The 17632-nt window shown below is 34.3% G+C and overlaps 1 protein-coding gene across 1 annotated transcript; it reads left to right on the top strand.

Moving 5' to 3' along the window:
* Window positions 1–592: 592 nt before the first annotated feature.
* tssk6 (testis-specific serine kinase 6) lies at window positions 593–2074 on the top strand (the record flags this gene model as incomplete). The annotated part of the gene is made up of 2 exons (XM_079256366.1): window positions 593–844; window positions 1358–2074. The coding sequence occupies 2 exons, from the start codon at window positions 593–595 to the stop codon at window positions 2072–2074; spliced, it is 969 nt and encodes a 322-aa protein (XP_079112492.1).
* Between the last annotated feature and the right edge of the window lie 15558 nt (window positions 2075–17632).

Consider the following 17632-nt stretch of genomic DNA (forward strand, 5'->3'; position numbering starts at 1 on the left):
AAGGGTGAGGTCATGCATGCTACGCTACGTCTGTTGTTGACATTTTCTACTTTGTCACAACCTCAAACAGCTGTTAATTATCTGCTCAACCTCACATTAGTAAAAATATGGAAGCAACAACTTTCCGCTTCACGCTTTTCCACATTAGCCACACCCACCTCAAATGTCTGACAAATTACAAAAAAACTTCTCAGCGCTCCATGAGAAGACAATTCTGCATGGCTGATGTGTGAAGAACAAGTCGTAGGATGTCCCCAAACATGTCTGTGAGAACATTATGCAACAGGTTGTAGTTGTAAAATATATGATTAAAAAAAAATAGCTAGTGCCAACTAACCTTTTTCTTCTCTGTCTGTAAAGCGTCTTGAGATGGCATTGCCGTGATTTGACGCTATACAAATGAAGTTTAATGGATTTGAATTGAATTAACCTCAGAGAGTTAACTCTCAGAGAATGTTGTGATGTAATGGAATCAAGGCTTCTGGAACACGATGTCATAAAGTTGCCACTCTGTGACTTGTGGAAAATTTGCAGTTTGCTGTTTGAGCAACTTGGAAGATTCAGTGGAACAGATTCCTTTGTTTCATTCAACATGGACAAGACCTTTATGGAGTGCCACGGTTATACATATCAGAGCCCGCTTGGAAAAGGCATGTTTGGCAAGGTTGTGACAGCACACTCAAGTCAAATGAGGAAATTGGTTGCTGTAAAAATTATTGACCTTAGAAAAGTTGATTCTAGTTACAAACAGAAGTTTTTGCTTCATGAGAAAAAGATTGTCAAATCTTTGAAACATCCCAATATCATCAGGACGTATGAAATCTTTGAATCAAAAATAGGCACGGTAAGAATTACTCGTAATAATCTTCTCCTTGTCTCAAATTGAGTATCTCTAATGGTTGGGTTTTGTTTCATATATCTGTGGTTTATTTTCAGTTTTTTAAGGACTCTTTCTTATAAACCATCTTAAACATAACTTGGACATTCAAAATTGGAGTAAAATTTATGTTGACATAAATTGACAAAGCATATGAGGACTTTATACCTATATTAACTAATCTATATCGTAAAAATAGTCACTTATTGAAAAAAAAAATGAAGCCAACTCTTAGATAACCAATGGTCTAACCAATGGTAAAAAGACAAACTCGCTATATAAAATGCTTCATTAACAATGAACAGTGGTGGCTGAAAATAAACCGGAATAAACGGAAAAATAAACGGAAATCTGTCAGTAACTATTAAAAGTCTTAGAATATCTATACTTATTGATATGTTTTGGTCAAGATAAAAGCAGTGGACTGATCATTGACTGACATTTTCTTTTGCTATATGTTATTTACTTCTAAATCTTTAGGTCTATATGGTGATGGAGAATTGTTCCAAAGGAGACCTGGAAAAACTCATTGTTGCCAGAGGACCCTTGACTGAGCAGCTGAGCTGCAGGCTTTTCACACAGTTGTGCATGGCGATCCAGTATCTTCATGAGAAGAATGTGGCTCACAGGGACCTTAAATGTGAAAATCTTCTACTGGACTCTAAGCTGAACCTTAAGGTGTGTGACTTTGGCCTCAGCAAGTCAATCACTTACACAGATGGTCAAATGGTGCTTAGTAAAACGTACTGTGGCACATCAACTTATGCACCACCTGAGTTACTGAAAAGTTGTCCATACAACCCAAAAGTGTCTGATGTGTGGAGTATGGGTGTTGTGTTGTACAAGATGCTCTATGCATCCATGCCTTTCAGTTCCACCAATGTCACAAAGATGATAAAAATGCAAATGAAACATGAGCTCAACTTCCCAAATGATCCGCTTGTGTCATCGGAAGCGAAAACCCTCATGCATTGCCTGCTGCACCCTGTCGTGGAAGAGCGGATTACAATCAGTCAGATATTAGAGAGTCCATGGGTATTAAATCAAACAAAACCTGAAGCATGTGCCGAAGCCTCTACGTCAACAGCAAACTCTGGTCAGGCAAACATTCCAGATGAAAAGGCTGAAGAGTGTCAACAAATGCCTTGTGACATGTCAGATGCAGAGGAAGGACCATCGACTGCTTCGCCAATATAAAAATCTTAAAGTAAGAATCAGAAGCTTATGAAACACTAAATAAATGCTTAAGTCACATTCAGTTATGTGTTGGTTTAAGATTTTAGAATTAGATAAGTTTGACAAGTTGTATTGTTGATTATCAATGATGCATTTGGAAGTTTCATGAGGTGAATATCATCTGTGACGTGTTTAACTGCACATAACAAGATGTGCTTTCCGTACAGACAAAGCATAAAACCAACTTTTAATTTGTGACATTTAGCAATATTCCACATTCACTAATTCTTTTGTTTTTGCTGACACTCAGTGAAGAGTGTCAAAATTTAAGTTTTGATCCCGACATCTTCAGTAAAATGGAAAATTGTTCTGTTGGCATGACTTCTAGTAAAAACTAGTTCCATTGGCCCTGGATCTGCATAGCTGCAGTGATAACACAACTGGGTGTACATTAATCTTCTTCAAAGATGTTACATCCAGTGCAACAAACATGGGAAGAGCCATGTTCTTTTTTTCTTCAAACCACGTTTTGCTTTGTTTTGTTTTTAGTTAATATGTGTATTTGTCTTTTGTTAATTGTGTATTTGTTTGATTTTTTTTTTTTTTTTTTTTATGTCAATTTGCTATCAAGACCTTGTAAAATTTTTGACAAGCACATCTCCTACAAGTAAAGCACTTCTGCCCAAGAAGCAAGCATGACATTAGGGGTCACTGTTTGCTATCTGTAGTAACAGCTTAGCAGAGAGGATTATAAACTCTGGAGTAAGGATCATGGCTCTGAATGAAACCAACAAAATGAGGTGTCTTGCTCCAATTTGAGGAAATGTTTAGTATGGACCCTGTTTTCAGTCATCAAACATTCTGTAAGTTCCTAATAAAAACCTGCACTTAAAGTTATATAAGTATATATATACATATACATACATATATGTATATATATATATATATATATATATATATATATATATATATATATATATATATATATATATATTTATTTATTAGGAACAAATTACATTTGTATTGTGATAATGTATTGATACATACAAGATCTCATGACTTCACTAAATATTCTACTGTGCAATTTATATTTGAAAAAAAAATGTTTAAATTTATTTTAATTTCTTTTTAAACAAGGAATTCCATTTTGACACAAATAGCTGGAATATATAAACAAAATGTTTTTTTTTTTTAAAAACTCTTCGTAATTCTGATTTGGGCTGAAGCCGTTTATAGGATTCAAGCTTTGGAAAACCATATTGATTTAAATCGTTCTTAAAGCACTTTCCTGTATCTTGATAAAAACTTATACTATTAAATAAATATTGATGCAAATCAAATTTTTTCTCTTTTTTTTTTTTTTTTTTTGCATATACAGCATTCTTATTACTTCCCTCAAACTTTCCACTTCATAGATCAACTCCAATTCAGATTCCTCATACAAACTAGCGCATGATTGGAAAATTTAAGCATTTTTTTTAAAACATTTTTTTATCAAAGCTTTCTTTGGCTTTTACAGCACTAAATGCTGCAAACATTATATGTCTTTAACTACAGCAAACAGTTTATCTCAAGCACAACTTTCCTTTCCTTTCAAGTCTGTCTTTAACACTTAAACTTATAGAATATGTCCAGTGGTTACAAGACTGCAGCAAATTATTGTTGTAAATCACATGGGATATATGGGCATTTGTTAATGACAGAGATGGGAGAAACTCCCATATCTAATTCTCTGAGTAAAGCTCACACATAGTTGTTCTTAGTTGGTTTGTTGGAGGTGATTAAGAGTGATGGATTTCCTGCCAATATTAGCTACATTATTACAACTTGTAAGTCCTTATGAGTAAGACAATCCAACCACTGAATGTTAAATTGAACCTTAAACATGAAGAGAATAATTAAGTCAGCTACTTCCATCCCTTGTTAGAATGGTACACTGAATTTCTGGCTGTAGGAGAGTGTGTGAAAGTAAGGAACCTTTAACCAGTCCTCTTGATCCATGAAGTGTAAAAGCACATTTGTTTTGTGTAAACACTGCCCATAAACTCAGCTTCCAGTCTCATTACTATTTAAGATTATTTTTTTGTCTTTCATGATAGTGAAATTACATTTTGAAGTGAACAACTTCATGAAAAAATGGTCACTTTTAACTTTTATATTTACATTTCATACATATATAAATACATATATTTACATTTTATATGGTATATTTTATATTTATAACTTTTACGTTTACACAACTAGTAGAAAATTGGGGTTCTTAGCAAAAAATAAATTGAGGATGTTTGATCGCTTTTCAAGGAATTATCCCTCTTAATCCTCTGGTGAATAATGAAATTCTTTTAAGAAAATGATCATCAAACGTATTGTAGTGTATGATATATCAAAACTTTATTCCATATGCAACATGGTTTTGTTTGCAGTGGGGATAATTAGTCCAAAACTTAGGAATATCCTGTCAGTATAATTTGTATTAACCTGCAGAGGGCAATGAAACACTGCACTTTTCAAACTTAGTCTAACCTACTAATTCTTGTACATGTTCATTTACGTGTAAACAATATTAAAGACAGACACATTAAAGAAAATAATTAAATAAATAACACACATTAATCCTAGTAATCTCCTTAGAATAAAGCTATTAAATTGAGATTTTTTTTCTGCTTCTTTCAGTATTGTCCTGTTACACTTGTCTCTTAATTTCTCTGGGGTATTTTACCAGTTGGCCCAACCTGCTGTTTTTAAACAAACTTTATTGATCTGACTTTGATTTTGACACTTGCATGAATAAGGTATCAGATCTGTTCGTCTGCTTTGCTCTGATCTGTCAGGTTAGAAACACAATATATGAAGGATTAGAGGAAGGTGTATTTAAACACTTGATCTCATGAAATGCACAAATTTTGCAATGAAAAGGTGGATGTGAGGGAAACTGTATCAATGCCTGAGAGTCTAAGTTACTTTACTTGAATACTCTATGAAAAAAGATTTAAAAAATAACTAATGATACGATTGTATATTATCTTTTTTACTGTAGAAGTTCATAACAAATTTATATTACTAGATGTTTTTCTGCCATTTCAGAAATCAGCTCATTATTTTTATTATTCTATCTTTCATACTGTCTTTTCCACACCAGTCACTGCTGAGGTGTACAAAAGCTGCATTTATTCATGTAAAATGGGAGTAGGTTAAGACCAGAGGTCAACTGGTGTCAAAGAGGCCAGGAGATGGTGGAGCTGAAGTCAATTATTGATTAGCCCAATGTATCACTATGAATACAGACAACCCCAGACTGTCTAAGGGCTTAGAAGTCATGAATACAAAACAGGAAAGAGTGAGCCTTTGCTTTATTTACTTTTTATTAGTATTGTTTTATGTCACTGGCTATAAGAAAAAGGAAAAGACAGTTTCCTGGTTTCTGTTTTTTTTTTCTTTTTTGTGTTTTCAGTAGTTTTCTTCTAAAATTACCCATGACATTGTATTTAAAGTGATTTGAAATTCATGTCAGTAAAGCTTACTGATGACGGATTTAAATGACTCTAATACTTTTGTTGAATAGCAATGAGAACAAATGTCTAGACTCTCGTTCCAACTATTTGAAGCCAGATGGGGGGGGCCATCAGAGCCACCGTGGTAACAGTGAGTCTTTCTAAATGCTGCTCATGCAGACATACAGCTTACTCCTAATGCACTTTAGCATGGAAGTCAAGCCTCAATATTGTCTATACTGGAAATTAATTGAAAAGTGTGGAGCATGCTGTAAATTCAAAATTTCCCTCAATTTTTAACACTTGTCCCCTTTTGTGCTTTCGCTTAGGAAGAATATAAATCCTCTCCAAATTCTTAGCAGCTGTGCTTGCTAACTGATATGAACCGAATATTTTTTTGGACAATCCCAGATGGTCGCACACCTGTTCCTGCAAGCATAACATGTTTTATTGACATTCAGTGTAGTACACTTGAAAGACAACCAACATTGTTGCTGATATATTCTAATCCTTCACCATGTGGCAAAAGATGAGATAAAATGAGATAAAGTTGATTGTCTGCAAATAAAATACAAATACAATAACTTTAGTGTGAAGGAGACATTGTTATGAGCTCAGGTTTAAAAGTGTTCCCATTGGTAGAAAATCCAGGTGTATGATGCCAAACAGAGCAGCTGCGAACGTCACGCAAACCATGCAGCAACATTTAGAAATCACGAAGAACAGACTGTGAACAAACACTTTGGACAGGGGGCTTGTGGGCCTGTTTCTGTGTTTCTTTTGAATTCATAAGACATCTGGTATCCCTGAACACCCCCTGCCCTTTATTCCAGCAGATCCACACAAACACACACACACACACACACACACACGCACACACACGCACCAAGACCTGAATAATGAGGTGTCATGTCTCTCTCACACCCTGGGACCTCCATTCATGCCTCATCTATTCACGTCATCTTTCAAATCCATCTCTTGTGCTGCAACTCTCCAACGTAACACACTCCTTTTTTTTTTCTCACACACACAAACACGAAATGAAGATTGCACATACCCACACACGATAAAGTGTGTACAACCCACACATAGCATTGGGATTGAGGTCAGGTCATGGTGCTGAGAGATGAGACTTCTATGGAGAATAATTACAGTTGAGAATTTGCAGCTCCCGAGCCTTTTCAGTATGGTCATTTCCTATTGGTTAGACTGGTTCGTGTCTGGCCTACCAGCTGCCTTGTTTGTCACGGGTGGTGAAAGTGATTATTATGAATAATGAAGATATTATTTATCATCTGAGATACTCTGACAGGAGAGCTGCCTCTTGCTGCTTTGCTACAAAGGCCGTTATTGTTAAGGTGCCCATAATTTATGTTTTTCATTTGTCTTGCAGTCGTGTGAAAATGACCAAACACTGAGGTGAAATTAGAGAGCGGGCACGGTTGTCTACTATTCTGGCTGTCCAGCCATTATGGCAGTTTATCTTTAAGGTTATGGTACGGAGGCCAGAATACAGTAGCTGAAAATCACAAATCAATATGTAGAGTCAAAAAGCCACGTGCAAGTAAGTGAAGTGCAAACCTTAGAATTGTTGTTTTGGTGAATACTTTGTTGTTGTTTTATATCTACTTCCTTGTGACATATTATATTAGCAAATAAAGCTGCATATCCAGGATTTATGTATGTGTGAACACCCTCACCACATCTACCAAGCCCCTTCCCCTTGCTTTGATGTGTTGAAGTATTCTTGTTCATTGTGTTGTGATGTTTTTAAGTAAATTGCAAACCTTAGATTTGTGGTTTTATTGAAATATTGATGGAATCAGTGAAGAAATGTTTATTTACAGTTACATTAAACAAATAAATACTTCTCTCAGTGTATTCAGCAAAAAAAAAAAAAAAAAAGGGTGGTTTTGACATAGAATGTGTGAAAATGTGTATCTTGCAAAGTTGGTTTTTGACTGTTAGCATTTGTACATATGTACATATTAAAAGAATAAAATGTCTTAAAACAAACATGCTGTGAATCACATGTCACAGCTGCCATCATTATTTAAAAATTTAGGCAAAAAAATCACAAAGAAAGTGCAAATATTATCTCAAAACTTTGTCAAGGCTGAGCATGAAAAGCATTAGAAGATCTTAGTTTGCTTACATCAAAGAAAGTTCCTTCCTTTTCTTCCTGAGCATTAAACACTAAAACAAACATGTTCGTCCCATTAGCTAATAAAATCCTAGTGTCCCTATGAATGTTGTTGTAGCCTAGTTTCTGTGCATCTTGTAACGCAGAACCGTGTTGGTTAAATGAGAGTTTCCGTCTGGCTCGGATTGAAGGTTACCTTTCTGTGTTTTAGCATGTATCTAGTGCCGAAATAAACGTACAACATAGTTCCAGTTTCTGATCGACACATTTGAGTCTGTTTTAACAATAAAGTACAGCATATAGAAGTTTCCCAGTCTGAGGATATAACACATTTGTTTTCTGAGCAATCAATGACAAGTTATGTTAAAGCACCAAGGATACATCTGTACATGTATGCAACAATACACAGAGTGCCATGCCTCTTTTGTCCTTTACCTCCAGTTACCTGCTGCATCGTGCAGAAGACAGCTTCATCACATTGCAAGGAGAAGCAAATCCATCAATACTCTTTGTAAATGTGTGTGTACATGTGTCCCATGAGCTTATGCTAGGCTGACAGCACACTTCTTTCACTAGCTAATCCAACGTCTATTTTATACCAGGCTTCTTTATTTATGTAGTTATGCATTTATTTATTTATATTTGGCTGCTGAAGTATCAGGAAGCAGACAAAAAAGTTAAAGTGTTGATGCATGAAAGAAGAACGGAGGTGGGATGTGCAAAAAACAAATGTGAGGAACAAACAAAAGGAAGCAAGTGCGACCATGGGAGGGTTAGCAGATCGCACTGGAGCAGCATAATTTATTCAGCCAGCGTGTAAATAGTGTGAAGTATAATGCTATTAGCTGTGATTATATTAGGCAGCTATTTTGGGAAGAATCTGCACCCAGCTGCTATCACAGATGTGAAAGGAGAGGAGAAGAGGATGGGAGAGGTTTATGCAACTTCCCAACCATGAAACCAAGGATTTATTAAAGACAAACAAACCACATTTGGTATGTAGGGCTGTGATTTTATTCATATTATTGTTTTTTACACATGCTTTTGCAACCCTGATGAACCCTAATAACAGCACAGTTGTATAAATGCAAGCATGTGTCCCTCATGTTGCTATAACTACTTCCTTGTGACATAATATATTAAGTTATAAACCAGGATTTGTGTATGTGTGAACACTCTCACCACATCTTCCAAGTCCCCTCCCCCCTTCCTTTGCTATGTTGAAGTATCCTTGTTCACTGTATTGTGATGTTTTTATCTGTGTGTGATCGCTACAGTTCCCTTCAGCCAAAACATGCAGCCCTCCAAAGGCACACACAGTGCCAGCTTTAGCTGCCCTCTAAGGACTTTATGTCAATAATATATGAGCCCTGATATACACACAGTCCAACAAACACTCGTGATGACGCTGGTATTTACACACATTCGGAGGCCTGTCTAAACCTCTGCGTTTACACGGCTCTGAACATCCAACACTAAGTGGAAGTTTGCACGCAAACATGGCGGAAAGCGGAGTTACCGCAGGCTAGCTGCTCTGCCATCCAATGAATCAAGTGCATACCTGTGTTCCCCCTTGTCCATCATCACTGTATCTGATTTGGCTGTGGAGGATGTTTAATTAATGAGCACCGTTTGTCCTTTTACATCCTCGCCCGATCTTTCAAGACTTCCCATCACTCCACTTTCTGGCGAGGAAGAGATAGAAAAAGATCGAGGAAGGGTGATGTAAGTGAGGGAAGGAGAGAGCCGTGTTCTCGTGGGAGTGTGTGTGTATGTGTGTGTGTGGGGAGGTTAGCGTGGGAACTGTTGGTGCAGCAGGCTTGTTTGTTGGTGCATCGAGTGACAGCAACAAACTTCTTCTGAAAGCTCTACAGGCCAAAGTGCTCTGAGAGGGAATTTCAGCCCAGCAGAGGATCAGAGTGTACTCACGGCATGAACATGTCAAAATGCAGTGCTGACTAATACCCATAAACCACTGGCAACTCGAAAAAATTGTACATTTAACCATTCACAAAACATAGTATGCTAAATTAAATACTGTGCTAACATATATAGCTGTATGGACCGATCAGAAAAGCTCTGATTCTGAGGGTAGATTAATCATAAACTTAATTTCTAACAAGACATGATTACTCTTTGCTACTTCAGCATCCATCTTGCATCCTTTGCGCTCTCCAGTCAGTCCAATGTTACCTCTGACATTTGATCTTGCTAAATCTGTGCTTTCAAAACAGCCAGTGCACTGATATCCAGAGGCTGGCATGTGATGTGGTGCCATGAAATAAATTGCTGCATCCTGGGGAAAAAAAAAAAAAGGGGGAGGATTCTCATCCTTGGGGTGCTGCTGAGTAACAGTGGCTAGATTAACAAATGAACATATTTTTAAGGTAAGAAATTTGCATGGCGCTACTTTTTTTAAAAGATTCTTTCTACGTAAGAAAAGGTAGCAGATTTATAAAGACATCTCCAACATCCTTTTGTAAAGCCAGGTTTGCACGGCAATACTTTTTAGCTTTTTTTGTTTGTTTGTTTGTTTTTTTTTACTCCATATCTGATCTACAGACTTCTTAAAAGAATGAATTGTTTGCCCTTTGTGATCCTAAACACGCTTCAGAATCCAACTATCCAAGTGCTGGATATTTTGGAGTTTGTAGGGGGAAGGGGTTTTTGAGTGAGGACACATGAAGGTAATATCCAACAGACATAACAATCTTACATAATACAAACATAACAGAGATTATTGTAATTTCATTGAATTAAAACAGATTAAATGTCACTTTTTTTACTCCCTGCTGAGGAAAACAGATGTGAGACTGCTTGATAAAGATCAGTCAGTCAGGTTGGAGGTTGAAGCTGGTGAAACATCTAGCTGTGTTTGACTACAGCCAATGATGGCTTGTGCAATGTGAACTTACCGGAACTTTAAACCCAAAAAAGAAGATAATCACACCATTTAGTATCTTGATAATTCACAAGGGAAATCCTTATAGTATGAAACTGACTGAAATTTTATTTCCTGAATGTACTGCTGCTGGTAATATAAGTTTGTTTCTTTGCTCCACACACATAACCTGCTTTGCAACTACTATTTTAGAAGGTTATAAAAACACCTAAAACAGTTGTGGCCTGTCAACATCAAACTGACTTTTTAGTTACCAATTAATATTTCTCAGAAATCACATCCGGCCTCATTTTGATCAGCTCAAATGTAATTAAAAGATCCTGGTGAATGTTTAGGTAGGTTTAAATTGGAACATTTTACTCTGCTCTAATAACTATGTGTATACTTTAGCAAGCAACAAACTTCTGATCTTTTGAACTGTAGACATGTTTTTTTTCCTTTCTCAAGTTTGAAGCTCCGTCCCCTGTAACACTTTTGTAAAACTTTGCTAATTAGTATTGACAATGAGAATTGGCTTTATAATAATGAGAGCGTTATCACGTTAGATCCAGACTATTGCAGTATTTCATGGTCTGGCTGTGGGGACACCAAGCGTGGATTGACATTTATGAACAATACCAAGAACAGTTTTCTGGTCGTTTGGAACATTTAGTCAGAAAAACTTTTCAAGTCTTCAAACTTAATAATAGTTACCTTTTTAAAAGTCCACTCTGACTCCATCTATCTTCTGTCATGCTCTTTATTTCTTTAGTCGACTTGTGTTGCACCAACCTTTCTTTCTGACTGGAATGAATGGATAGAAGAGCTCATTAATGCCAGTCTTTATCATTTAATGAAGCCATTGGATTAAAGGTGATGCTTTGACCAATAAAAGGGGACAAATGAGGAGTTGCGGGGGGAAGAGGTAGACGGAAAATAAAATAATCAGCCGGTAAAACCAAGTTAGAATCCATTTAATTGGTTCTAATGAGACAAATAAAAGATTTTTACAAGACTGTGGTTGTTTATGCAATTTTTTTTACATGATTTCAAGCCAATTTTCCAGAGTGAAAAAAAAATCACTAACTGTGTTTCCATATTGGTTTTTTTTTTTTTTTTTTTTTCAAAATAAAAGTGATATTTATAAGTTTTGACACACAGTAAAGATGGCATGGTATGGGGGGAAAAAAACCCAGCAAAACGCAAATTTGTGCAATGAATTAGTAAGGGACATGAGGAAGAAGGGCTTTGAGAAGTTGTGACAAAACTTCTAGAGCAAGTAGAAAATCCTGAAAGAACACTACGTGACTACCTTGCATGAGTGCATGAGCAACAAATCTAGTAAAATCTCAACAAACAGACAAGATTTTACAAGAACTATAACTATAACTATAAATATATATATATATATATATATATATATATTTATATTTATATATACAGACATATATAAACTCATATTTGAAGTTAGAGTTAAGCATTAAAGATTTCCCTCATCTCTGAGACTATGGTTTGCTCTGAGGAAGTGAGGTAAAGAACATCTGAGCTGATGTCAATATTCAGGCAATATAAGAAAAGGTTTTGAGATTCAGTTTGAAGAGAAGCAGGACTTTCTGTCTCTGTCCTGTTGTCGATTCTTGTGAGGATATGAACATCAAATGTGCTGCTGGAGCTTTTAAGTACGGATGAAGACTGTGCTATATCCTCCTGACTCCCGCCAAAGAGTCTATATTGTGTACATGTAGCAGTGTCAACAGAGTGATACCTCAGCCTAAAGAGACAGAGCAGGCAGCATCATCTCTCTCACTCTTCATGATTGCTTTCACCACTTTTTTTTCTTATTTCCTCTAACAGTAAGCATTTCTCTGGATCACTGCCTTACCCTTCTGAGGAACTTTTTTTTTCATGTCTCACTATCCCTCAGCTCAGTGAAATCCTTCTTTCTTCTATTCTTTTCTCAAACCTTTTATTGTTTCTTTTTACAACATTTCTCACAGTCTTACTTGTTAATGTTGGGCTCCTGCAACCTTGTTAAGATGAAAACTTTATTTGTTCCTTGCCTCCTCTCTCTCCATTCTGTCTTCTAAGGTTCACAAGTTTAATGCATAAATTACAATTAATCTGGCTATTACAATATATATAATATATATATTTCTGTTATGTTGACTTTGAAAAACCTTACCTTTATTTTATTATGTTCTTAATTAGCAAGACTTTTACATTCTGCCTGTATATATATATATATATATATATATATATATATATATATATATATATATATATATATATATATATATATTTTTTTTTTTTTTTTTTTTTTTTTTTTTTTTTTAACATAAACACATTTATTTTTAATGTCTTTATTTTACTTTTCATATTAATTTTACTTTAAATTTAATTGTTGCATTTAATAATGAATAAAGTAATTAAATTAATAGAATTGAATTAACTTTATTTTGTATGATTTTAATGTATTTTATTTCACACTCTCAATCAACCCAATGCACACACATCCTGTGAATTTAGAAGTAAAGATGTGAACCAACAACCACATCACAACTGTTTGCCTGTATATGGTCAGGTTTCGTAATAGTATTGTACAAGTTCACACTTTGCAAGAACTAGTTCAAAGGTCAGTTTAAAGATTAAAATTTAACACGTTCATGTTAATAATTTAACATCTGAAATTCTTAATTACATCCACAGCTTCAAAAATGCTTCTGTCCAATAATTAAAGTGACACTAATTTAAGGTAACTTAATAAGTCAGTGAAAAAAATGCAACGTCAAAACAATGTTTCAGGAAGTACTATGGGAGCAAACATAACAGAAGTCCATCACACAAGTGTAGACAGACTCAATTAACACACGCAGTGTCTGCACAAAGGTCAAAACTAAGCTTTAACATACCTGACAGGTACTTTTTGCTGTGTAAAGTTGTCTGTGAAATCCTTCAGACTGAGCTAGCTTGCAAGTTTTAACTTCTACAGAGCGGTTTCCCCATTGGAAACCGCTCTGTATATATATATATATATATATATATATATATATATATATATATATATATATATATGGAAAATATGAAAGTCACTTATAAAGAAATTCCTTTTCAGTTGTGCAAAATACTGTAGCATAAGATCTTATAATAGCGAGTTAAAACTGATATTTTTGAAGCATATAGGGTGACCTTCCTTTAAGTAACCTGACCTTGTCACATTATTAAGACATGAAACTGGGGTTCTGTTGGTTGTCTGTACATTAAGAAAGTTTAGGCCCAAACCAGAATCCTTCCTCAGCCTAATCATGTAAGTTTGATTCCTAAACTTAGCCAAGTAGTTTAAACGCCTAATATGCAGCAAAATATATTTCAAAACAGTTTATACACAAGGATTTTTTTTTAAGATTTATCAAGTTTTTGATGTTTAATGCAATTTATGATCTGCAATGATAACGTCTTGCATGTCAGGGTATGGACAAATGTTTTATGGTTATTTAGACTGGAAGAAAGGTTACCATGATATTCGGTGCACGTTCTGCTATACATACATTGTATTTTTTCAGTTTAGTAATTAGCTCACAAAGTGTTGAGCTTACAAATTTAATTGAACAGCCATATGCTTAACTTAAAATTAATATTGAACAATAAAAATTGATGCCAAACATTTTTTTTTTAAATTGTAATTCTCTGTAATTCTGTCTTTCTCACCCTCTTATCTCTACAGCCCTCCTGTTTTATACATTTTTATCGTTGTCCTTCATCTGTATCTGCTTTGTCTCTCCTGCCCCCGTCCCTCCTAAGTCTGCATTTTCTCTCTCTTCAATGCTGTGTCTTCCTCACCCCCACCCCCAACCTGTAGGGATAGAGACCCAGTAGAATTACCATCCTCTTGATCTATAATTACCACACAACTCTCTCAACCCCTGGCTCTCTTCCTCCTTGCTTACTTGCCAGCAAGTCATAGATTGTACATATGATACATACATCATCATTTTTATTTCCATTTTATGTTCTCCAGAAAACAGCCTTGTAGTGTTTGTGCAAAGCAAGATGATAACCACAGAGATTCAGTAACGGATGTTGAACATATGCGTCGCAATCACATGATGGAATGACTTATATATTGTATGAAAAATTAAGCAAATAATCTTATCTTTTCACCATAATCAAACGTGTTAAGTAGAAAGTAACACTGAGAATTTGCATCACATAACTGCAGCTGCGACACGGAACTCTGAAAGCAAATGTGCACGTCAGCTTTCTCATGTCGTCCTTCTCAGCTGCTTCTCTTCAGTTTTTTTGGCTGACAACACATCTTTCATGTCCGCTTGTTATATAACCATGGTATCATATCACTATGTATTTGGGGTGATGAAAAAATGTAGAAAGATCTGATTTTTGTTGATATCCACTGCCCACAAATCACGCAGGAACTGTGCGGATAGGAAGCCCCTTTGCTTTCATCTCCAATGCTTACCTCCATGAGGAGCTGCACCTGCAGCTGTAGAGGGATTTTTTTAGGACAGAAACACGGCAAACTTCTGAAAGTAATTTACTCTGTTATTAAGATGCAGGAGCCATTATAATAAGTGTTCCACTGGCATTTTCTTTTGTGATCCGAATAAAGATAGAAGGCTTTCCATTTCAGCAGCAAACAATCCCCATTTCTTTTCAGAAACAAACAGTTAAAAAACATGTAATAAATTAGTCCTGTTTAAACTGACTATATTGTAAAATCTATTTTGTAATTTTTCCCACAGTTTATAGAAATTAAATTGTTTCCTTCATTCTGCCTGTATCAAATATGTGCAATATTATATTTCTAGATGGAATTTCCTCCACTTTGCTGGTCAGTTAGAATTTCTCAATGAAGAGACATTGTCAAAAGATTTTACCTGACTCTTATAGGTTTACATTGCATGTTTCTTCTGTATACATGCAGAAGTAGAGAGGAGTGAAAAGAAAGTGTCCAGAGTAAAAATGTACCTTACATGTCTTTAAACAAAGAGTCAAGGTGTGAAAATCAGCCTGATGTGTGACCATGCACAGAGCTTGTTTTCTGTCAAAGACATTCACTTCATCCATGACGATGATGTTGCTTACAGCACAGCCTGCACACACACACACACACACACACACACACACACATATATATATATATATATATATATATATATATATATATATATATATATATATATATAATATATATATATATATATATATATATATATATATATATATATATATATATATATATATATATGTATATATATATATATTTATTTATATACATATATATTTATATACATAAATATATGTGTATATATATATATATATATATATATATATATATATATATATATACATAAATATATATATATACATAAATATATGTGTATATATATATATATATATATATATATATATATATATATATATATATATATATATATATATATATATATATATATTTATATATATTTATGTATATAAATATATATGTATATAAATATATATATATACATATATACATATATATGTATATATATATATATATATATATATATATATATATATATATATATATATATATATATATATATATATATGTATATATACATATATATATATATATATATGTATATATATGTATATATATATATATATATATATATATATATATATATATATATATATATATATATACATATACATATATATATATATATGTATATATATATATATATATATATATATAGAGAGAGAGAGAGAGAGTCCATTTTTCTTTTTTAAATTAATTTAATGAGTCCTAAGTTATACTATCTCAAAAATCCTAAAATCGAAGATCATTTAAAATCAATCACGCAATCATACAACTGATTCCGTGACTGCCGAAGTCTCACAAACACACACACCCCATTTTTCCAAAGTAAATATGAAATATTACTCAATAGATAATTCATTCAAAACAATAATTTCCCAAATTACAATAAGTTATTATTCAAATCTACTTCGACAGTACCTATTTATCCAAATGTCTCTATCAGTCTTGTTCTGATTTTTAAGAAACTTTAAACATCCATATTACTGCCATAAGGACATTATTGTATCATGAGAATTTGTTTGGGTTTTTTTTCTTCTACTTAGGCAGAAGCCATGTATTGAGCGACCTTGGTTCGTCAGTGTGTTAGTGACATAACTCAAAAAAAGTTATGGACAAATTTTGGCAATATTTTCAGGTAATTACACAAATAGAATGATGAACAAGTGATATCTGCATTACTGCCTGGACAAAGAAAGTTTTTGTTTTTTTAAATAATACAAAACAATTCACACAATCATTGTTTTAAAAGCTTTACACTGGCTTGGTGAGGTCTGCGCTCTGACTGACCCAGGTTTTGTCTTTTTTTTTTTTTTTTTTCTTTAGAAATCAAGAATTACAACCAATCTGTCGTGTAGGGCAGTCAGAAGCATAGGAGATTCCAGCTTGACTGATATATGTCAGTTGTGTCTTTATCTTCATTGAGAGGGACATTGATTGTCCAGTTTTTTGTGTCTGCAAACTAATCTTGTCCATCTGACTGTGAGCCAGCCTGTCTAAACAATAAGACACTGGCTACTAACGTGTGCTTCTCACACCCCTTACCTTTGTTGTCTGTGGCTAAATAAAAAAATGTAAAAAGAGAGATACTAGAATGACAGAAAAATTTTGCAAACTCTAACTCTATGTTCTTTTACAGAAATATGCTGGAAAGCCAGAAAAGTGCACCTCTTGCGGAGAAATAATAAAGATAAATAAAACACTTGATTTAAATGGATTTTCATTCAGACACTTTACAGTTTGCCCCTTGTGGTTCTCTGATACACAAATACACCCAAATATGTTCAATCAGTCTTTGGGAGAATCAGGATGTAACGACTGCAGACAGGTTTGCTTGACATATTATTTAGCTCCACGGCTAATATCAGGAAAACCACGCATGACAGCTTAAACTGGTCAAAAACTTCACAAAACCAACCAGTCGTATGTGTGATGAAATCAGTAAAGCAGAATCGTTACCCAG

Source organism: Telmatherina bonti (assembly GCF_933228915.1).
Source record: "Telmatherina bonti genome assembly, chromosome: 17".
NCBI lineage: Eukaryota > Metazoa > Chordata > Actinopteri > Atheriniformes > Telmatherinidae > Telmatherina > Telmatherina bonti.